At 52.3% G+C, this 23451-nt stretch overlaps 1 protein-coding gene across 2 annotated transcripts in view; it reads right to left on the reverse strand.

Annotated features, from left to right (window-relative positions):
• Window positions 1-23451, reverse strand: part of Pcnx2 (pecanex 2) — a 170202-nt gene that overhangs the window by 145129 nt on the left and 1622 nt on the right. The window contains exons 2-9 of one of the 2 annotated variants that reach the window (XM_076831631.1): window positions 13022-13227; window positions 12356-12482; window positions 11540-11576; window positions 6212-7506; window positions 2723-2856; window positions 2457-2602; window positions 910-1003; window positions 197-206 (exon numbers count right to left, since the gene is read on the reverse strand). In XM_076831631.1, coding sequence (XP_076687746.1) covers window positions 197-206; window positions 910-1003; window positions 2457-2602; window positions 2723-2856; window positions 6212-7506; window positions 11540-11576; window positions 12356-12482; window positions 13022-13227 — 2049 coding nt within the window. Of the gene's footprint in view, window positions 1-196; window positions 207-909; window positions 1004-2456; window positions 2603-2722; window positions 2871-6211; window positions 7507-11539; window positions 11577-12355; window positions 12483-13021; window positions 13228-23451 lie in introns of both variants that reach the window. The other variant, XM_076831630.1, reaches the window with a different exon arrangement.

A 23451-nucleotide genomic window follows, 5' to 3' on the forward strand; every position in this document is an offset into this window, starting at 1 on the left:
AGACTTAGCATGCTTTCTGGAGAAGAGGAGGAAGGAGTGGAAGGCCAGGGGGAGTGGGGACAGTGTTCTTTCCAGGGGCGACTCTGGGGGGCTCGGGGGGCTCGGAGCAGAGTGCAGGGGCTGGGGTGGGGATGAGCTCCCAAGTCGAAGAGCACCCTGCGGCTGGCACACTGCAGGGACAGGGCAGTCGCTGCGCCAGGATCCCACTGGCTCTCCAGGAATCCCCACACGCGCCCAGGAAGAGTGTGGGGCCCCAGGAGCTGGAAGTGAGGTCTGTGACGTTCCCTTCTCCTCTCCAGGTGTGACGCCTGAGACACTGAAGTCACCAGGGGTCCCATAGATCCTGAAATGCGCACAGTTGTAAAGACATGCGCATGGTTCACCTGTGTGCCCAGGGCCAGCGACTGAGGTCTGCCCACCCGGATTGTCCCCGGGGAATCATGGAACCTGGGCGCACCCCATGTCCAGTCCTGCTGACCAGCTTGACAGCAGCCCAGCGCACATGGACACCACATGACCTGGACGTGCCAGTGAACTCAGTGTAGCCCCATGTAACTAGGAAAGCTGTTCCCACACTGCAGGGTGTTGCAGGAAAGCTGGCCACCGAGCAGCGCTTCCTCAGGATCAAGAGCCACCTACCCTTCCACAGCACTCCCCGATGGGGCCACCAGCTTCCTGAGGGAGCCCTTCTGTTGCCACGGGGTTCCTCCCTGTTTAAACCTCCACGTTGCGTTCAGTTTTTGGTGTAATGAAAATGGTTCTGTTCTGCGCTGGTTATTCTGTGAGGTCAGGTCCTTTCTGGCACAAGAGCTACGCCTCAATGTCCCCAACATCCATGCCTCCTTCTACCCCGCTCCACACTCCCCCCGCGGTGCCACAACCCAGACCTGCCAACAAGGGCCCACTCACCGGGCTTGGGAGACGCAGGCGGAATCAAATGGTGGGTGCTGGAGGGAGCCTTCCTTCTGATTCCCTGACTTCAGATAACAGGATCTGACCTCCCCTGCAAAGTCAGGAAACGTCAGCCAGGTGTGTTGCAGGAGGGTTTGCATGCAACTTACTGCCTTCACATTGGACCCTGGGGACCACTGTGCATACTGCAGGGCCATAGAGCGTGCATCATGAGAAGGTGCATGACGTCCAAAAGAAACTTTGCTAATAAAACGTTCTTTGCCAGACCTCCTCAGTAGTACACTTCACTACTTAGCTCTTTACTGTTTTTAATCAATTTATTCAAATCATCTCTTAATTCACTGTTTATGTATTCCCTTCATGTGCCAGCCTGATCTTGCTCAGGCTATAATGGCTGTTTTCTCTCTCTTTCTTTCTCTCTCTCTCTCTCTCTCTCTCTCTCTCTCTGACACATACACACAAACACACACACACGGGTACTGTGCACAAAAACAGGCTTATTAAGCATGCAGTTTTGATTGGCAGACCACATGAGACCAGCCCTTCCTCTGAATATGCAGATGAGCAAGTGCCTCAGCAGCTGCCTAGGTGTCAGCCTGTTAATGAGGAAAGCAAGGGATGGGATTCATCTGCAGAGTTAAATTAGCTCTTCCAGAGGGCTCAGGGTACCGAGGTGTGAAAACCAGCCTTGATGCAAATCCTTTCCCTGGAGCACCACCCTAGTCCTCCTCCTCGGAGGCCCAGGAGGCACGACTAGCCCATGTGCTGTGAGCGTCTGGGATGCAGCCCCCGCTCCACACTGCAGAAGTCAAGGTCAGCCTGGCCCTTGGAGGCTCTAGCAAGTGCTGCTACTGTTCTCCACAACACGAGTCTGTATTTCTGCAACTTCAGAAGTGCCGTGGGTGATAAGCTATGGCACTACATAAGGCAGCCATTCAACTCATCCTCCAAGCTAGGGCCCTTCTAAGAGCAACACAACAAGCCTCGCTCGTCCATGAAGACCTTGGCCAACGTGCCTCCCAGGAAAACCAGCACCCATGTGTCTTATCTTTGGAACCTTGAACTTGCCACTTATGTTTCTCTACATATACCACTAAGTCCTTTTTATAAGAAGGTGCTGAAAAAAAAATATACCAAGGGCAGATTCTCAACATATATCCAATACATACATACGTGATCCTGGGCAAGGCCCTGAGGAGTTTACAACCAAACACGTCATTCATTAAATGAGTACAAGTACATAAATAGTTACAGGCTGTGATATTGGCAAATAAGGCAAAGAATAAGGTATTGGGGGAGCCAGAAACTGCTGCTCCTGGTTAAGGCTGGGGAGTTCAGGAAAGGTTTTCTTGATGCTTACCTTAGAATTAAAATGTGATAGATAAAGGCACATTGCAAGCAGTGCAAAGACCCTGAGGCACAAAGAACACATGGTTCCCAAGAACACTGTTTGGTAATCATAGGTTGGTCCACCTGTCCCACCATCCATGCAAATCCCTGAGAAAGCTGCCACCCCCACCCGTCCTGCTCCCCCTGAGACTCACCATGTCCATCAATGAAGACATGCATGGCGTCCACAGACATCTCCTCTTGCACAGATGTTTCAGGCCCACTGATGACTTGCAGAACAGAACTGTCTTGTTGGGAAGTCACCCTGTAGATTATCTGCCTATGCCTATTGCCCTGGAAACTTAATAGGCAGAAAAGTAAAAAACATGAGGAATCCCTCCTCATCCTCAGGGAACCACTAACAGAAGCAGCCAGAAAATGGGCCCTCCCGCCCTGCACCATGCGCCAGGGAAGCACTTACAGGGCTGCGGTCCTGGCAGGCTGAGCGGGCACGGGGCTGGCGCTGGCATGGTCCTGTTGCTGAGAGTCTGGCTGTCCTGGTTTGGAATCCTGTCCACAGGGCTTCTCCCTCTCCAGATCTTCCTCCTTCCTCCCCTGGGCGCTATGATCTGGAAAACACTGCTGGGTGTCATTATCCTGTGAAATAGGACATTAAGGGGGTGGCCCTGGGAATAGGCTGAGAAAACAGGAACTGGAGTAGAAAGAAATCTAAGCAGCTCCTCTGATTTCCAGATGCTTTAAATAAATCTCTATTCTGCTCAGTAAGAAAGCGCCTGAATACACATGAAAACAGAAGTATACCTCAGAGACACCACAAACACTCTCATTCACACCGGGATTCAGGACGCCCTTGGCTAACTCGGCAACACGCCCGTCCACGTGGAGACCCTCATTCACAGCACAGCCCGAGAACTCTGTGGGCACAGCTAGGTGAACGCCGTCCCTAAACACACCTGCCCCTCTGCAGCAAGTCCCTCTCACCATTGTCCAGTTTCCAGATTAAAGGGCTCAAGCTGAAGCTGAGCTGGCCCCTGATTCAGTGGGCACAGCTGACTTTGCATCCTGTGCTCAGCACTGGGCACAGTGAGACCCTGCTCCTGGCCACAGGCCATGTGAAGGTAAGTGAGATCTCTGAAGTTTACAGGCACAGGTTGGGCTCTGCACTTTACAAATCCTCTTTAAGCAATGGACCAAAACAAGGGCCTTAGCTTGTGCTAAGGGCCAGCCCTTGCCCTATGTTAACACACCTAATGGTCACTTTCAAGGTCAAAAGGACCAATGTCTTTTTATGACCAAAGATACCAGCTGTGGGCTCTGAAGCCTCTAGACCTGGGCCTGAGAGATCAGGACCGAGGCGTCTGAAGACCCCGCCCGTCAAGGTGAACTGTCCTCAGCCCACAGTGGTTGTACAGAGACCTATCCATGGGCATTAAGATGCTGCTACACACATGACCAAGTCCCCAACCCTCAGCCATCCAGCACCCTGAGGAAGCTGCTGGTTCTGTGAAGACAAGCCTCCCAGACCTACGTGATGTGGCTCCTGTCAGGATGGAGGCTCCTGACCATCAGGCAGGGCCTGCGAGAGGAAGGGCCAGCATAGAAACAGTGGTGGCCAGCGATGGGCCACAGTAAAGCCCCAGAGGCCCTGTGGAGATGGCGCTCCCTCCACCTGCTGGAGCCCCTCCGTCCACCTCTGTCCTACCTGGGTCTCCCATAGGTCCTTGTGAGATCAGCATATGGACTTTTTTCCTTTACCCTTAAAAACATTTATAGGAATATTTCTGTTTATAAAAAATGCTACACATTCACTTTGTATAAAAAACAGAAAAGTAAAAGTTTAAATCACTCCTGATCTTGTATAATCCTGGTAATTATACCAAGGCCCATTTCACCCATATCCCACTATCTTTTTCTCCTAGACATACACATATTTTTACTAAAATGAAGTAGTAATAAAGATGCTCTTATACCTATTGTAATTACCTTAATGCATTACAATATTTAATATTCCAGATATTCTTCTATATCATCCAAAAACAGCAGTTACGTAATATTACATTGATACAGTGTGATATATTTAACCAGATCATTATGGCAAATCAGGGTTGTTTTGATTTTCTAAGTTAGAGACAATTCTTCCATTAACATCTTTACATACCTTGATGATTACTTTCTTAGAAATTTCTAGAAGAGACTGAATTTACAAAGGGACAATGACCAGACAATATACACAGACACAGGGCTCTGACCCACCATCTGTGGCCCCCAGCTTAGAAATTGCGCATGCTCTCTCTAGGCACCAGCCCAGGAAGCCATCAGGACACCCAGAGGTCAGGCTTGTGGGAAGGCAGACACTACTGCTCGCAGAGTATCCTGGAAGCCCAGCATGGGGTGGTGGTCAGCTCCAGGTGGCCAGGACCTGATCAGCAACTGCAGTGTCCCTAAGGTCCCCCTTTGCAACCTAAGAGCAACCAGAGAGCATGGAACACAGGGTCCCAACCAGTCACATAGACCGTGCCACCTCCGCTCAGCTGCCTCCAGATTCTTGGGACCAAGGATCCCCATCAGGCCTCATTTCACAAAGGGTCACTCCTGCTTTTATGCACTGACTATGCTCGTTCAGGAAATATTTGGTTGAATGGGAGGAAGTTGCTCAAAGCTGCCAGTAAGTAGTGGGCAGAGGCCCGAGGACACAAAAGGCCGGAGGCAAAGAAAAAGTGCTGCAGCCACAGCAAAGGAAACGAGTCACCTGGGCAAGCACAGCTTGTAGACGGCAGCCTGCCACACAGACACCAGCCAGACTCGGAGTCTGCAGGATGATATGCTCCAAGCAGCACAGAACTGAGGAGGCTTAATGCTAAAAGGCTCCATAAAAATTTGAGCATATTGTGTTATTGATAAGGAAACTGAGGCCCTTTCTGAGCAGGGAGGCTGCCTGGGACCCTGCCTGGATCCCCCTCTCCCTAGACGGATCAGACTGACTTGGGACAGTGGGTGAAAGCCTGAGCCACACCTGCAGATGAGGACAGACAATGACCATAGACAGGACGGACCCCACACAGGGCTCCATAGACAGGACGGACCCCTCCCACGCCTTCCCTGAGGTACTGACCCTGGGAACGCATGCAGCCTGCTGGGAACCAGGCCGGGCATGAATGAAGAGCTGCAGGAGCTCTGGTGGCACCAGGATGGCAAGTTGGCTTCACTGGGGACTCTGAACTTGGAGGTGAAATCCAGCAAGAAACGTGGACTTGAGGAAGGGAAACTGGCCTCAAGGTCCACTTTTCCATGATCTCTTCCATAATGGGAAAGACACCTATTCTAGTTCTTGTCACCACAGTAAAATATCACTGCTTATTCCCCTGGAAATAAATATTCTTGCCTTCTAGGAAAGCCCCAAATTCACCATAATGGCTTATGTCTCCTGGTCAAGTAACCCCAGCAGGTAGGGCATCTCTAACCTGAAAATCCCAAATCCAAAATATTCCAAGATCCAAAACTTCTTGAGCTACCTAACAGCACAGGAGGAAAAATCCACACCTGGCCTCATGTGACAGATCACAACCAATGGCCATCAGGCTCTGGGCCTGAGGCCTATGTGGACCTGCACCGTGTCTCAAAAGAAACACGATGTCGTGTTGTCGTGTTTAGACTCGGGTCTTCGCTCTGAGATGTCTCACGTATATGAGTAAATATTCCAAAATCTGAAAAAACCCCAAACTGCCAACAGTTTGGTCCCAAGCATTTGGGACCAGGCCCTCCCAGCCCAGGCCCGGGAACATGCTCACCACAGCGTAGGGTTGGCCCACGCAACCACTACTGATGGAAAAGCCAAGGACCCACTGCTGCCCTACGGCTGCCCCACGGCTGTCCCACTACATGCCAGGCCAGGTCACAGGGTGGACAGCACGGCCGGACACTGCCTCCCGTGCCGCCACCCGCAGAGGGCGGGGTGGGCCGCACCTGCAGGAAGCCGGCCATCTCCACTCTGCTCTGCCGGGCCCTTCAGCTGTCCAGGGGCCGCCACCTTGGCAGTACTGATGGACTCTATGAGGGAGACGAACTCCAGGAAGCTGGACTCGTTGGGCATCTGCCCTTCTTTGGCCTCCAGGTCGGATTTGGAGGTCGGCATGGTTTTCTCCTTGTCGCCAGCCGCGTCCGCGGAGCGTCTGCTCATGAAGACATCCGTCCCACTGTCCACACTGAACACACGGGCATGTCTCTTACAAGAGGATGGGTCCAGCCTGGCCTGGCCATCGCTGCCCTCCTCCAACGGGGAGGCTGCATCAGATGGGAGTGTGGGGGCCGTTTCCCAGGTGGGCTTCTGCGCAGGACTACAGTCCCTGGTGGCACTGGGCCCCTCCCCGGATCCATAGTCAGAACACTGATGTGAAGACGACTCCACCTGCCATCCCTCGGGGCTCCCTTCAGTCCTGTGGCCCTGGGGACCTGGGATGCCTCCTCCCCGGTCCTCAGAGAGTTCCAGGGTGATGGTGGGAACTCTGACCTGCTCGGTGCTCAGCGGGCTGTCCACTCCTAGGGCAGCTGGCTCTGCGTCAGACCTGAGACCAGTCCTGTGAGTGCCCGTTGCCTGTAGGTGCAGGGAGCTCTCCAAGTCTGTCATGGAGTTCGGGGTGCTGCTCATCGTGATGACAATTCTAATAGGTTCGTGCAGACTCAGGGGGTCCCCAGGCTGAGAAGTGTCGATGAGGGTGACAGCGACCTCACTGTCAGAGCGGGGCAGGTCCACCTGACAGGAAGTGTCCCCCGGCTCCTCTGCAGGCTTGGCTGTGATCGTGTGGCACTGAGGACAGCTGCTGCTCAGGCTGCCCTGGGGGGATGTGCTCTGCAGGGGCTCCCTTGTGCAGCCCGGTGGACGGTGCGTGGGTTCTGGAATCAGGACTGAGTTCTCGCTGCCCCAGGGCTGGAAGGAGACATCTGTTTCTAGAAGGTCGTACTGGGACAGGGACAGGGGCGGCAGCTTCCTCAGGGCTCCGCTGTCCACCAGGCCACCCTCGGATCTGTGGCGGGCCGGGTGCTGTGCCTGGCCTCCTGGCGCCTGGCCTCCTCGTGCCTGGCCTCGCCCGGGGAAGAGGGCTTCTGCAGTGACTGGCTTCACTGGCGGGGCTGACCTGGGGGTGGGCTCAGGTGGGTGCCCTTCAGAAACAGGGGAGCTGTCCATCTTGACGTCTGGTGCAGGGCATGACGCTGGTGCCCTGGGCTGGGCTTCCAAGAGGAGGACACCTGGAACAAACAACACAGGGTGTGGGAGTGGGTGACATCCCAGGGCACGAGCACCCAGGGACAGGACAAGACCAAGGACAGCATAACAATGATGTGATAGGGGCTTATTTCTAACAACGTCACTTCCAACAGGTGACCGCTCCTGAAATGTCTGCCATGGTTCTCACACCTCAGTGAGCGTGACAGCGACCTCATGTCAGAGCAGGGCAGGTCCACCTGACAGGAAGTGGCCTCTGGCTGGACTGGGCCCTGGCCAGTGGAGCTGTGCGCCTCACCCAACATATCTGGCTGGGCACCTTGAGCGAGTTGCTTAGTCTACCTAAGACATGAGGAATTTCCACACTGCCCGCATCTCAGACTAGATGGCTCTGTGCTGCAGGAACCCGTCCTGTGCAACCTCCCTGGCTTCCACCCACTTGCTCTCAGTGGCACTCTACCCCCAGGTGGACCAGCGATGGCTCTGACATCATCACATGTCCCTGGGAAGCGAAACCTCCCGTTAGAACTGCTGCCTAGACCTCCTGGTCTGTAGACATAAACGCTCACGTCACTGAGACGGAGGCCTCAGAAGGACACTGACAGAAACTGCACGATCCTGTCAACAGATGCAGAAAAAGCACTTGACCAAATCCAACACCTTTCACAATAACAGCACAATCTGGGATCCTCAGGGCACATCCTAGACCTGATAACGGCCTTTAGGAAACACTCAAAGCCAACATCATACTGAAAAGAGAGACCGAAGCTTTGTTCCATGAAGTAGGAACAAGACCATGAGGTCACGCTCACCACCTCTGATCAACACGGTCCTAGGATCTCTAGCCAGAGCCAGGCCAGAAAGAGAAGAGGAAAAGTGTCTCCACAGATACCATCATCTTATAGACAGAAGTCCTAAGAAGTCCACCAAAAAAAACTATTAGAACTAATAAAGAAATTCAGGAAGTGTGTGCACATAAAAATCAATGTATAGGGCTGGGCACAGGGGTGCACAACTGTAATCCCAGCAACTTAGGAGGCTGAGACAGGAGGACCACAAGTGACCCCAAGTTCAAGGCCAGCCTCAGCAACTTAGCAGGACCATGCATTAAGATAAAATATAAAAAGGGCTGGGGATGTAGCTCAGGGGTTGAACATTTACCTAGCATGTGTGAGGACCTGGGTTCCATCCCTTTGTACCAAAAAAACCAATCTATGTAAAAAAATCAATTATATTTCCACACTAGCAATGAACAATCTGAAATAAAACTAAGAACACAATTCCAGTCATAGCATCTAGAATAATAAAGTGCTCGGGAATAGGTCAGACAGAAGAAATGCAAGGCTCATGCACTAAAGACTAAAGAGCATCATTACAAGAAAGATCCAAATACATGGGAGAGACTGTGTGATTGCAGAAGGGAAGGAACATGCTAAGGTGGGAATACACTCTGCATTTCTGCAGCTACAGATTCAACACAGTCCTTTAAAAAATCCCAGTCTGGGCTGGGGATGTGGCTCAAGCGGTAGCGCGCTCGCCTGGCATACGTGCGGCCCGGGTTCGATCCTCAGCACCACATACAAACAAAGATGTTGTGTTCGCCAAAAACAAAAAATAAATATTGAAATTCTCTCTCTCTCTCTTTAAAAAAAAAAAAAATCCCAGTCTGTCTTTATGCAGAAATTAACAGATCACATGAAAATGTGAGGAATCCAGAAAAGCTAAAATAGTCTGGAAAAAAAAAAAAGAGAGAGAGAGAGAGAGAAGCCTCCATTTCTCAATTTCATAGCCCATTACACAGCTAAAGTAATCCAAATACTGTGGTGCTGGCCTAAGGACAGAGACGTAGATGGAGCATTAACCCTTATCTACCCTCTCAACACATGAGGTCCTGAGGCATCCCCAGGGTGCCCGGGCGTGTCAGTGAAGAAAGAGCATTGTCAACAAACAGTGTTGGGATGACATGTACCAAAGAACGGAGCCAGCCCTTCCCTCCCTCATAGAAAGAACTCAGAGGGGACCACAGAACTAATGCAGAAGCCGAAGCTACCAGGTCCTCAGAAGGTAACCCAGGAACACGTCTTTATGGCCTCAGAATCAGTCATGGTGACCAAGACACAGCACCCACCAGCAATGGAAGAAGCAAGAAATAATCTGGACTTTATGAAAAATAAAGACTCTGGGCTTCAAAGGATCCACTAAGAAAGTGACAAGACAACTCCAAGAATGGGAGAAAATATTTGTAGACCATACATCATGTCTGAGAAAGGACTGGTACCCCAAACACATAGAGGACTCTCACAGCTCAGCAGCTGAGATAAGCCAATTAAAAAGTGGGCAGAGGAATTGAATGTATACTTCTTTAGAGATCATTACAATGATGAGAATGTTATCATTAGTTGGTGGACAAATGCCAATCAAAGCCATAATGAGACACCACTCCACAGCCATGAGATAGATAATAACAAGTGTTGTCAAGGACAAGGACGCACCGTCACCTCAGACGCCAAGGACGGAGATGGAAAGGGTACGCTTTCTTCCAGTCTGGCAGCTCCTCCCATGACTAGACTGAGTTACAAAAGACCCAGGTAGACACCCAAGAGAAATGAAGACAGACGTCCACACAAATGCTTGTCCATGAATGTTCATGGCAGCATTATTCAAATAGCCAAAGAGTTCGAGGGACCCAAATGTTGATCAACTGATAAAACAGATACATAAAACTTGGCAAAACCACTTCAAGGAATATTATTCCGCAGTAAAAAGGAATGGATACATGCCACAGCATGGATGACCCTTGAGAATATTAGGCCAGTTGAAAGAAGCCAGTCACAAATGACCGCATGCTCTGTGATTCTGTTTCTTGAGCTGTCCAGAACAGACAACTCTACCAAGACGGACAACAGGCTGGTGGCTCCTTTGACTAGAGGAGAGGGGGCTAGCGGTGACGGCTCAGTGGTCCGGGTTTCCTTCTAAGGTAATGAAGCTATTCTAAGATTTACTGTGGTAGTGAACAGGCAATTCTGGATGCACTAAAAGCCACTGAACTGCACAAATTAAATGGTAAACTTTGTGGTGTATGAATTATACCACAATAAGATTCTAAGACAGAAAGACACTGAGCCTTTTACCAACAGCCAGAGCTGTGTGCTAGCATGGTGTCTGACAGGACCGCACCAAGGAAGACTTGACACAGTGCTTTAGTGCAGGGCTGCTGGGAAAACCCTGACCTGGTGCTCCCAAGTGAGTTAGAAGCCACCGCTACACTTCCTGTGCTGACCTCGGGGCAGAATGACGTGGAAACCTCTGCTGCAATTCCCAGTGTGAGCAGAGAGGGAGGGTCTCCATGGGAAAGGTGGGGGCACGCAGCAGGAGCTGTCATTCAGAGGAGCAAGGGGACCAGGCAACAGGCACAGCACCCCGACTGGAAGACTGCGCGGCCTGATGTGAACAGAGGGGTGTGTGAAAGTAGACGTGAAGGGACTCTGTTAAGAATGTGTGCCCCTGAGTTGCTTTCCAACCCGACCACAGCGCTTGCATCTCAGCAGCAGCCATGCAGACCAAAGCCTCCCTTCTCTATGAAGGAGTGGAGATGAAGGATGGAAAATAAATGTTGTTTTAAATTCTAGTTAAAAAAGTAAAACAAATCTCTAGGTTAAAATTAAGTTCTCCAAAACAAAATGTGCAGCTTGAAAGAAACGCAGGCAGGCATCAGGCTACCGAGTCTCTCCCACCACTTCTAGCATGAGCACCACACTGAGAACCCTGAAGCCCCGAGGACGTCTTCCACGACATCTCCACTGATACAGCCACACGAAAACAAGGCCCAGCAGGCAGGAATGACAGTGAAAAGCGTCCATCAAATGTCCCAATTGAGCATAGACAGGAATCTAAGTTCTGATGGGAAATCATGAAAGTTCAGACTGCAGTCAACAGCACTGCGCCGCCCTGGTGAGCCTCCCTGCCAGGGAACACACTGGCTTCTGTTTCATGCAGTGCTTTCCATTGTGCTGAAGATGGTGCTGAGATGAGCTGCTGAGGGTGACAGTACTCTACCTTGGAGGCTGTCCACGGTTTCCTGCGCTGGCAACTCCTAAGCAAATGGAAAACAAAAATCAAAATGCAACTCAGCTCCTTGCACATTTCCAGAAACACAGCCACTGTGCTTCTGAACAGCTTAGAGGGAAGAGACACCTCAATGTCCACCCTCCTTAAGCTTCCATAAAACAGGGAGGACAGGTGGATACACAGTGTCCCTAAGGGCTGGCATCCTACCAAGACAACTGTACAGCAACAAAGGGGGTCTGCTAATTAAAAAGTAAAAGGAGAAAGAATAACATTATTGTTCCTTCTTAAGGAATTCATTACTCATTATATACTAATTCCTACTTAATACTAATGAATACTAATTCATTATCAAGTATAGCACACCTCATACTTAGTTCTAGATCCCAATGAAGTTACTCTAAAAAAAGTGACTTATTGACTTTCCAAGAGACCAGTGTGAAAATGGAAAGCAGTAGGAGGTGCAGTTCATTCCAAGTGAAGGCATCACAAAAACATGACCTAAGGGCAGCAGACTGGAGAAAGGAGCAGAAAGCAAAGGCCTACACTCGAGGGTGCCCTGCAAGGGCTAGACAGCGGAGGAGGCCGCGGTGGGCTTTGAACCAAGGGCTAGGAGTTTGATAGGCCGTGGCACAGTCAGGCCACTTCCGCAGCCAGAGGTGCAGGCAGAGGGCCAGCAATACTCAGGGTGACATTACCACTCCGCACACTCACATTCTAGGGGTTCCACCCAGAACTATGGGAAAAGACAGAAACCAAGGGGACACTGACCGACTGCGCAGAGGAGTGATGCGAGGGGACACTGGCCGACTGCCCTGAGGAGTGACGTGAGTGCAGGCTCTGCCCTCGGGAGCTGCAGCGCAGTGGGGGCGTGGCCAGGCTTCCCAGGACCTCTTCCTTCTTGCTGCTGCCTCTGCCTGTCTGCTGATCACTGCTGACCCAAGGAGAGAAGCACAAGAGCAGCCAGGTGACCATGCAGGTCGGCAGCCCTATCAGGATTGCTCAAGCTGCCTCTTCCCGGGGGCCCTTTCCTCGCTTTCCTGGTACACAGTGTCTTTAAAGTTACGTGGCTTTAAAGTGATAAAACACGCTTTGGGACAATGTTTGACACCAGAACGGTGACCGTGATGAGTGCATGGTCACCTGGGCAACCTGGCAGGACACCAACGCTGCTCCTTAAAACACTGACATGCGCGAGCATCTGTGCCGCAGGACGGAGTCCTGGAGCAGGAGACCCCGCAGCAGTGACCCCAGGGGGTGCTGCAGGGCCAGGCACTAGGGCAGCCACGCCCCCTGACAGCCACGCCCCCTGACAGGAGGTCCCATGCATGCTTGAGGGCACCGTTGGTATGCACAGTGCACACCGAGTCCCCCTGCTCTGCTGGACTCTGTGCACGACAGTGGGTGAGAACCCTCTTCCTACAGTGGCAACCGTCCAGGGCCCACTGTCGTGCTCTGATCGCGGGAAGTTACCGTGGGTCCTTGGGAGTGGTGGTGCGCTGGCTGCGGGCCTGTTGGTCTCTGGCCGGCTCCTCTCTCTGCTGGACCGGTCGCAGACGGACCACTTCTCCCTCGTCGAACATGAGGTGCAGGCGGTAGCTGACCAGCTTGATGGTGGTGAAGACCACGGCCACGGAGCTGCAGTAGAGGACCGCAGTGACCGCATTTGGTGGACAAGCCTGATGGAGAGAGCAGGAGAACCTCAGAGGCTCCTTTGGAAGCCATTTGGGGCTGGTTATCGAGCACAAATCGGGAGCTTTCACATTTTATTAGCTTTGTAACTCCTCATTTCTTGCCTTCTGCAGCAGCAGAGCTAGTGAGCAGGGCGGATGGGCAGGCGGGAGCCCAGAGGACCCAGTGCAGTCTAGAAGCCACCGACCGCCTTCCATCAGTCCTTCCACGGTCTGAGCTGTCCCCTGGGCATCTAAAGGACTGAGAAAGATAACGCTGCCTCACAAGACGCAGGGCCTTGTGCAGAACAGGAGAGGGCAGGGAGCAGGGCCAGGCCCTTGCCCACCCTGACCTCTCACCCAGTTGACCTCGGCAAGCAAAGGACATCTGCAGGTTTGGGATGCACACAGGAGCCACAGGAAGTTACTGCTGCCAGGAGCAACAGGGACGCTTCCACTGTGAACAGGAGCAAGAGCCCAAGAGACACCACAGGCAACCTGGATGGACAGGGAGAGGACACCCTGAGGGACACCATGAGCAGGCTTGATGAACAGGGGACAGGGCACCCTGAGAGGACACCACGGGCAGGCTGGATGAGCAGTGAGACCCTCTCACCCTCCCCAGGGGTCTCTGGAATCCAGAGGCCCGCCCTGAGAGCTGCCGCCTGGAGCACACTGGTCCTGCAGACAGCACAGCCAGCCCACAGGGCTCCCAGGTCCCTGGGCACCTGCTGTGCATGCCATCTGGGAGTCCCTCATCTAGGAAAGACCATCCCTGAAACAGAAAAACCAACAGCACAGCGTGGCCAAGAAAGAGTCAAACGGGCTCTTGCGGGAAGGTGAGGTAAGGATCTACCACTCAATAGCCGCATCTGCTTCACAGGAGAAGTCCAGAGACATGTGTCAATCAGTGAGCAAGTAAGGAATGATCACATAGCATGAGACTGACAGGCAGGTGACAGGCCAAGCCAGATGCCGCCTGGAAGCCGCCGGGCTCCACGCTCACACAGCAACCTGTGGAGACTAAGATCTCCAGCAGAGGGAGCCGTGGGGGGCTAGCAGCCCAGCACCTCCTCGTAAGGGTTAGGGTTTCACAGACCTAGGCTGGAGAGCTAGTTAAAGGTACTGGTGAAGAGGGAGCCCACAGCTGCCCGTGACAACAAGGTAGAGCTCCTTCACACACCGTCCTCATCCAGCTATGGCCCAGTGACCACACAGCATGCTCTGCAGCAAGGGCAGCAGACAGGGCACTGGCTGGGGAGTCCCCTGCCCTCTGTTCAGGCTCTCCTACCCCGAAGCTGGGTCCCTGCACTGGCTTCTGGCTGTGGACTGTGGTCTGCGGCCTCCACCTCCTCCTCTCCTCCACCAGGTGAGCTCAGAGCCCCGTCCTCCAGAGGCTTCCTTCAGCCTGGGCATGAGCACCCAGTGGAGCAAGGACCCCACTCAGGATGGACCCACAAGGAGAGTCCCCTGAGCCTCTGAGCCCATGGAGCTGCAGCTGGCCTTGTTACTCAGGGCTGCATTTCCCAGGGAAGGGGAGGGAAGGCCAGGGAAGCAGGGGGACAGAAGGACTGGCCTTCGGTGGGGCTGGCCTGCCTAGTGAGGAGAGGCACAGCTCTGGGTCACTGTGCTAAGTGTGGCCCAGCGCAGCTGGGGAATGTGAACCGGCAGGAGAGCCAGGAGGTGGAGTCAGCTGACTCAGCGCTGGTTCTAGTCTGCAGCCAGGTGATGAGAGGCCCTGGTCCCATCCTGGGTGAAGGATGGGCCTGCTGGCCCTGGGTCCCATCTGCAGCCCGGCACAGTGAAGATAGACCCACTGAAAGGTCCCTGGAGGGGCCAGGTTTCACGTCATGCCATGAGAGGCAGCTGACTCTCCCAAGCCCCAGATGCCAGCTCTAGCTCTCAACTATTGATCAACCATCCAACCAGTGACCAATCAGGGTCCTGGCTCTGTCCATGGAAAGGGCCTAGAGGCAAAGTCAGCCAGGAAGCTATGACCACCACTATGGCTGCCCTAATCTGGTTTCCAGGGGCCATGGACCACCCATGATCGGGCTCCCTGGAGAAATGGTTGATTCTTCCAGGGCTGGGGCTGGGACAGCACAAGCTAAGCCCAGGGCATCCTGCAGGGGCAGAAAGCCCAGGGCACGTTCGAGGACCACGGTCCAACTCACCAAATTCTGGATAATTTGAACATCAGGAGAGACGGAATGGGTGATACCCACGAGATAAAAAGTCATTCTTTGAGGCCACTTGTAATGAACTGAGCCAAGCCAAGGGGCGGGAAGGGAAAGCCCTGTAGAGAAGGGTACAGCTGGCAAAGGGAGGAAGAAAACTGGACGCGGGACCCCCATTCTCACCACTGATGTAGGGCTGCCTTAGGTGAGCACTGCTGGCTTCTGGGACAACTTCCCAGGGAGAGGGCCAGGCTCCTCTGCAGATTGCCCACCACACACAGAGGGCAGGCCAGCAGCCTTGCCATGGACAGGCTGACACCACCCTCCCCAGAGGCCACACTCAACAGGACCAGGCACAGGGTCAGGGGGATGGGGGACTGACATCATTTCTCTTTAAGGTGGGACATGAGGACACGGCATTTCCATAGCATAACCACAGCAAAAAATGCACCATCAGGGGGCTGGGGTGGGGCTCAGCAGTAGAGCACTCGCCTAGCATGTGTGAGGCACTGGGTTCAATCCTCAGCACCACATAAAAATAAATAAACCAAAGGTATGTGTCCACCTACAACTAAAGAAATATTTTTTTTTAAATGCACAATTGGCCTTCAGTCTCAGGGGAACAATCAGAAAAGTCCACGTCAATCTTTGTGCAAAACAACTTTCAATGCCACACGGAGAGAAAGCCTTGGAGAACAAGGGCCATTCAAGCAGCCAGAAACCATGCATGACCCTTGACTGAATCCAGGATCCAAAAGAACAAGACAGAACTCCCAGCTACAGAGGGCATCGCCTGGCAGGTCTGCAGGGGCTCAGGCTGGACAACAGTGTGATGCTCATGTGGGGCGCCTTTCCCTGAGTACCTGCTGGAGTTCTTAGCAGGGCTTGCTCTATGCCCAGAGTGACCTGGAGTCTATGCTTATTCTGAAATGATGCAGCAAAATTAAAACTGTAAATAGAGAGGTTAGGCAGACGAGGTGGGTGTAACCACTGATGAGTCTAAGCCACACTGCAGGACACTAGTGCTAATCTTGTGGGTTTTCCTGCAGGTTAGGAAACTTTTGAAATAAACACTGGGATAAAAAAGTAACTCCCATCATACCTCAGACCTGACTTAAAAAAAATGTATTTCACTGTGCTGAGAATTAAACCTGAACTCTCATGTCAGACCAGGCCTGTGAGTCCCAGCCCCACCAACCTCTCCAAATGTGTCCCAGGACCTCACTGTTACCTGCCACCTCTGGGCACTTCCCTGAGCTGGCCCCTCCTCACCTTCGAGGCTTTATCACCTGCCCAGGTGAGCCCTCCCTGACTGCCCTAAGGGGGCCCTCCCTGGCTTCCACCAGAGCACTTGTCACAGCGTCAAACCACTCCTGCCTTCCTCCTGAGGTCTCCTCCCCCAGACGGAGCTGACCTGTCACTGGGACTGCTAGGAACAATCAGGGTGAACAAAAGAAAGGACAGGGTCACCCAATCATAAGAGTCACAGAAGGACCCAGCCTCTTTCATGGGGGTAGAAGTGACGTGCCACACACCCAGTGAAAAATGACACCAGAAAGAGCAGCTGCAGTTCCAACTTCACAGGAGAACGCTGAGGGGTGTCTGGTACTCAATGACATCTTGCATAGCGGCCTCACTAGGGCCAAGAGTGACCTGTGAAGGTGGTTGGCAGGGACCAGGGAACTGAGCTTCTAGTGCAAGGTGCCAGAAGTCACAAGCCAAGGAACCTAGGGAATGTTAAACTCAGGCCACCCTACGACATCACAGCCATTTTAAAAATCTTCTGAAGTACTGGGAATAAATTTTTAATGCAGGGTGGGGCTGGAGAAGAGGCCAACACCATCTTCCTCACCCTGCTTGTCTGACTGAGTCTCCAAACTGTAGCCAGACGTCTTCCAGAGCATAAGCTGGCCCATGTTCTGCCACTCTCAGCACCCCCAGACCCTGAGGGCCGCAGTCCTGGTCACCTTCTCCTCTGCAGCCCTGCCACCTCAAGGAAAGCAGCACTCCTCAGCCTAGTCGGACACCCTCCCATCCAGCCCAAGCCCTCCCCCTGCTCAGGACGCTGCTCCTCCGCCAGCCTGGCTGAGCTGGTGCCTCACCATAGTCAGATGAGCAGCTAGGACTTCTGGGAACCCTTCCCCGAGTGCCACGGCTGGGATTGGGTCCCTAACTTCACCATGGAGCACCTGAACTCCCTCCAGGTAGCATGTGTCATGTGCCACTCATGTCTGCCCACCTTGTGAGGGAGAGAGCAGCCACTCTGTTCTCCTGCTGTTCCCAATGACAAGCAGAAGGCCCAAACTTAGCTAGCTGTTGCCACAGACACAGTGCCATCCACCAGATGGTCCAGCACTTCCCAGGGCACAGGTGGGCCTCACCCTTCTCGCTTGAGGTGAAGTGTGCCATGTGACTTGCCCTGATTTCAAAGTCTCAGGGCAAAGCGCATCTGGCACTTCCAGGTGGAGCCTCAAGAGTTGGTGCAGGAGGCCATCTCTGCCTCCACCACGGTGTCCAGCAATGACCTGCCAGGGTCAGGGGTGAGCATGATGATGGACAGCCACCCCAAAGTGCAGCTTCAATCAGTCCATGTCCCTGAAGGCCCACAATGAGTGGAAGTCCCTGCTAGCCAGGCCTGCCCACTGAGCACTCTGGGCATGCAGTGTGAATAGAAGATAAGTCTGACAAAGTCCAGGCAATTGCGAGCTGGGTTGTTCTGTCAGCACACACCACCTCATCTCATCATGGGTTCAACTCTGAATGCAAATTCAAGTACCAAACGTCAGCAGTAGGTCAAAGTCACCTGAAATCCGAAGCAGCCAGAGGAAGCTTTGTGTGCACAGTGGCTCAGGTGGACGTGAGGGGCTGTCCACAGCAGGGTTCTGCCAGGTGGGAAACAAGACTGCAGGCTCAGGGACAGCCACATGCCCCCAACAAAAACCGCAGCAGAGGAGCTGACAGGCACAGCCCCCAGGTCTCAGGTCCCAAAGCCATTTCTGAGACAGACCACAGGCAAAAATTTCTAAGTAGATCAGGAGTTGCATGACCCTAAACACCTCAGTCAGAAAAGGAGGTGACAGAGCTGGAGTAAGAAGGTTTGGAAGGTTTGGGGATAGGACAAAGTCCTGGTGTGAAGCCAGTCCCCTGTCCTCTGGCCACAGTCAGGACAGGAGGGCTCCGTGGGCCAGAGACCCCACCCCAATGGTGGCGGGTAGACTGTGGTCTGATTCCTTCACAGAAGAGGTGGCAGGTGGGATGCTGGCTGGCTAGCTGCCCTGACTTGGTGGGCACTGTGTTGAGCTGTACCTGCCCTTTGAACTGTGAAGAAGAGGAGCATCCATAGGCTGGTGTGTGCCAGAGCTGGCTTGGGTTGGTTTTAGATACTGTCCTAGAGGGCCCCTGGAGCAGAGGGCACTGCCCAGAAGGAGCCTGGGAGTGGCAAGGAGTGCGCGACCCAGGGGAGGAGACAGCAGCCCTCTTCAGGGAATGGTGGGTGGAGCAGCGCAGACAAAGAGCAAGGTCCCCGAGGACCTGGGAAGAAGAGTGAGGTCCGGGAGGATCTGGGACGGGGAGTGACATCTGTGAGGATCTGGGAAAAGCGGTGGGGTTCCCGAGGGCCTGGGAAGTGGAGTAAGGTCCCCAAGGCCCTGGGAAGGGAGCAGGGTCCCTAAGGAACTAGGAAGAAGACTGAGATCTATGAGGATCTGGGATGGGGAGTGACATCTTGTGAGGACCTGGGAAAGGGGGTGGGGTTCCCCAGGGCCTGGGAAGAGAGCAGGGTCCCCAGTGACCTGGAAATGGAGCAGAGTCCCTGAGGACCTGGGAAGAGAAGTGAGGTCCCCAGGACCTGTGAAGGGGAATGAGGTCCCCAAGGACGTGAGAAAGCTCCTGGCCAGTCAGCCAGGAACATGTCCTAAGAGTCCCGGAACAGCTTATTGGCGCTGCTCCCACGGGCCACCCCCTGCCCTTCCTGCCTGGTGAATCCAGAGCATCTGGAGCTTTGGTGGTGTGTGGAGCCGGACACTGAGATCAAGTCCAGTCTGCGTGTCACTGACAACAGGAATGGGGTGTGGCACTGGAAGCCACAGTGCTTGTACATGCTTGCACTTGGGTAGAGAAGACTCCACAGAGCACATGGAAAGTGACAATGGGGACAAAGGTGCTCATGGTTGAACTTGAAGCCCCCACCTGCAACCATCCACCCACCTGCACACACAGCATCACTGGAAGAACACTCAAGAGGCCGTGTGCAGAGGTGACCTTGTAAGGCAGGTATGGAGACAAGCGCAGCAGGGAAACTCACCTCCTGTCACCTGCTCTTGTGCACACTGTCAGTGTTTTGTGTCTTGTGCACATCGGGCCCATGCACAGCAATACAGGCCCGAGCTGTGAAGTGGCCTGTGATAGGTGGGACAGGCCAGCCCGTAAGAATTGCAGCTGCTTGGTGAGGGTGTGGCCGGCTGTGCATCCATCAACACATTAAGCACCTTTCTGTGCCAGTTTTATCAGCTGCAAAATGGCACAGGGACAGAGCCTCCCCAAGGTGCAATGAGGATGTGATGACTTAGTTCATGCAAAGCTCTTACAAGAGCACCTGTGTGACCTTAAGTGGCACATTAGCATCACCTGTTCCAGCATGAGAGTGACAGAACACCACTGCAGTACTAAGGGGAAGATCTAGTCAAAAATAAAGAAAATCTGAGCACCATGAAGAGCCACCCTGTGGTTTTCTTCCCCAGGAAGCAGGAAGGGATCTAGAGCAGATAAAGCAAGACTGAGGTTGGCTGATGTTTGTAGCTAATCTTTGCAAGATGACTTCAGAAAATGACAATCACTTGCAAGATCCTGCTCTCATGCACAAGGGGAACATGAGTGAACTGCGTCTCCAGGTGACACAAACAGTGCGCGGGAGCACTGGACGCTGCCCTTGGAAACACAGTTTATCTGAGGAAGGCACCACCCAACCAGGACCAGTGGCTGAGGGGGATCTCAGGAGGCCCCAGGAGGGAGGCGGGCTGCAGGCACAGATCCAGCCACCAGGAAACTAGTCATATATTTGCACAGCTAGAACAGAGAGGAAACTGTCCCTGTCATGGCAGGCGCTCGGATGGAAGGAAATCTGGCCAAGGAAACGCAGGACCTAAGGAGAGAGCCTGAGGCTCCCACAGGGGTGTGGCCGCAGACCATCATGGGAAAGGCACCCGTGAGATGTGGAAATAACTGCCAGCCTGAGCTCAGGGCTTGCTCTACGCCCAGGGCTGTGCTGGGACGTCACAGAAAATCCCACTTAGCAAGAATCACAGCTATTAGAAATGAAGGGGTTCTTACCAAAGAAACTTTGTAAGACAAAATTTAAAAAGCAGACCATCTGACTGAATGGAAGGCCCCGGCATGAGGAGGGCAGGCTGCCCGTCTGCAGGGAAAAGGGCCGCCCTCCTCCCCACAGGTGCCAGGCCAGGCATCATGTGCACTGGGGCCTTGTGGGGTGGTGAAGGCTGGGCAGGCACCTCTGTCACTACTCAGCAAGTCCTGAACACGAGGCCTTGCGATCCTCACAACCCCACTCCGAGGGGTTCTGCTGTTTCCCAGAACTCAACACGCTCTAGTGTGAACCATGTCAGGCAGCTTTCCACGTCAGGAAAGCCAACCCCTGAACCTCAGCTATCATCCCACGTCCTGCCACCTCTTCTCTTGTGGACTGTGGGGGGATAGTCTGCTCTCTCTGGACCTCAGGTGTTAGATCTACCAGATACAGCCCACCATCCCTGCATTATAGAAGGGAGGATGAGGTCTGGAGGAGTGGGGTGACGGGCACAGACCACACAACTGGAAGACTGGGAACATGTCCTCGGACACAAGAGGAGCCCCTTGGAGCTCACATGAGGTCAGCACCAGGCTCACAGCTGAACTGGGCAAACTCTACCAGAACCTCTGTCAGTGTCAATGCCGGAAAATAGACCAAATGTGCGCAAAAGCCGAAGTCTAAATATCTTTGGACACAGGTTATTTTTCAGTTTGTCTAAAACAAAATTAGCTTGATAATACATCAAATTAAAACTCTTTGAAAGTTACCCAAATTGCCCTAATGTTTTTAGTTGTGCATTTTTAAGCATTTCTAGCAAATACTTATAAATGCTAATAAATAACTACTTTTCATGTTACCAAACAAATCTAAGGAAATTCTATAGTTTAGAAATGTTTGTCTCAATAATTAGCAATTAACAAAATGTTTATTTAAATATGCAAAGTCTCTATTTAACTAAAAGGTGGGTTTTTCCAACAGTGGAACTATCTTGAGTAAGATAATTAAACCAGGCCGGGATTGTATCTCAGTGGTAGAGCACTTGCCTAGCACACATGAGGCACTGGGTTTGATCCTCAACACCATACAAAAATAGTCAGGCATGGTGGAACACACCTATAATACCAGCGGTTTAGGGGGCTGAGGCAGGAGGATCACGAGTTCAAAGCCAGCCTCAGTAATGGCATGGTGCTAAGCAATTAGTAAGATTCTGTCTCTAAATTAAATTCAAAATAGGGCTGGGGATGTGGCTTAGTAGTCAATGCCTGAGTTCAATCCCTGGTACCAAACAAATAAATAAAATAAAGTTTAAGAAAAGATATTTAAACCAAAATTGTGCAAACAGCAGAAAGGTTCAAGACACATTAAATAACATGAGTAAGTCCCTGTTACCAGTGAGCAATCAGGTATCATATTGGACCAAAATCTTGTAAGTGGAACACACTGAAGTGCAGAGGAACATATTTAAGCCTCAAGACCAGAGAACAGAACCTGGATGGCATCAGCCCAAATCCTCCGCGCTTCCTGTGGAGGCCTGGGCCCGGGAGCGTGCCTGCACACCTGTGGTGTGGGCAGTGGCCTTTCTTTCCTAAGGATGCTTTTGGAAACCAGAAAGCCAGAGTAAGAAATGGACAGCCAGTCACTGTTGGAATAAGACAGACGATGGATTAAAAAGAAGCCCAGTGGGGCTGGGGTTGTGGCTCAAAGGTAGAGTGCTCGCTTCACATGTGAGAGGCCCTGGGTTCAGTCCTCAGCACCACATAAATAAATAAAATAGAGATATTTTTTTAAAAAAGAAGCACAACAACAAATGCTCCCCCACACGATTCTTCTACAATAGATAAAGACACACTGGTACAAAGATATAAAAATTTTGGCATCACTGTTTTGATCAAAATGATCCAACATAAGAATAAAAATCATTTAAAGCATCATTTTTTTTACTTTATAAAATCCTCAGATTTTTTTCCCAAAATTATTTTAAAATATCACTAAAGAGGAACTTATCTAAAAAGAATTTCCTCTTTACAAAAATAGGATACAAATCAAGGTACTGAATAAAGCACAATTAGAAATTAAGGATTCCACTCATTCATACACATCAAATGTTCAGTGAAGCTTGCAGGAAGGAGCTCGTGCACGCAGCAGAACATGCCTAGGTGCATACCTTCTGTGTTAATGTGACTACTGCTGAGGAGGGAACTGCAGGGAAGATACCTACCTTTCCTTATCAGCAAAGTCCCTGTTTCTTCTGGGTGGAGAGAGAGACTAGAAAGAGATGGACCAGTTCATTACACATCTGCATTAACCAAACGAAGCCCTCTGGGAGGCACCTGGAAGACCAAGATGAATAACCAGGATCCACACCCACATCCCCAGAAAGCTCATGACCTGAGTGGAGGTAACACACACATGTTCCAATGAAATACACACAGCAGAATCCAGACAGCGCCTCCTACCGTGGGAAGTAGGGTTTTCTAACAGCACGAGAAGAGAAGCCGAGTCCACCCCCATGGAACAGGCAAGCCAAGGCAGAAGCTCGTGGCCACGCCACTGGGCTTTGAAGGATAGAGTTGGGAAGTGAGGAAGGAAAACAAAGACCCTCTTATGGTGAGCACACACTCTGCCAAGCACAGAGAGGGCATTTCTCCTACTCATGGGCTCAGTCCTCACATGCAACCGAGGAAGGGTACGCTCCCACCCCTGCTGTGCCAACAGGAAGCTTTGGGGGAGGTGCTGCTCCTGCAAACAGTT

Source organism: Callospermophilus lateralis, chromosome 13 (assembly GCF_048772815.1).
Source record: "Callospermophilus lateralis isolate mCalLat2 chromosome 13, mCalLat2.hap1, whole genome shotgun sequence".
Taxonomy (NCBI): domain Eukaryota; kingdom Metazoa; phylum Chordata; class Mammalia; order Rodentia; family Sciuridae; genus Callospermophilus; species Callospermophilus lateralis.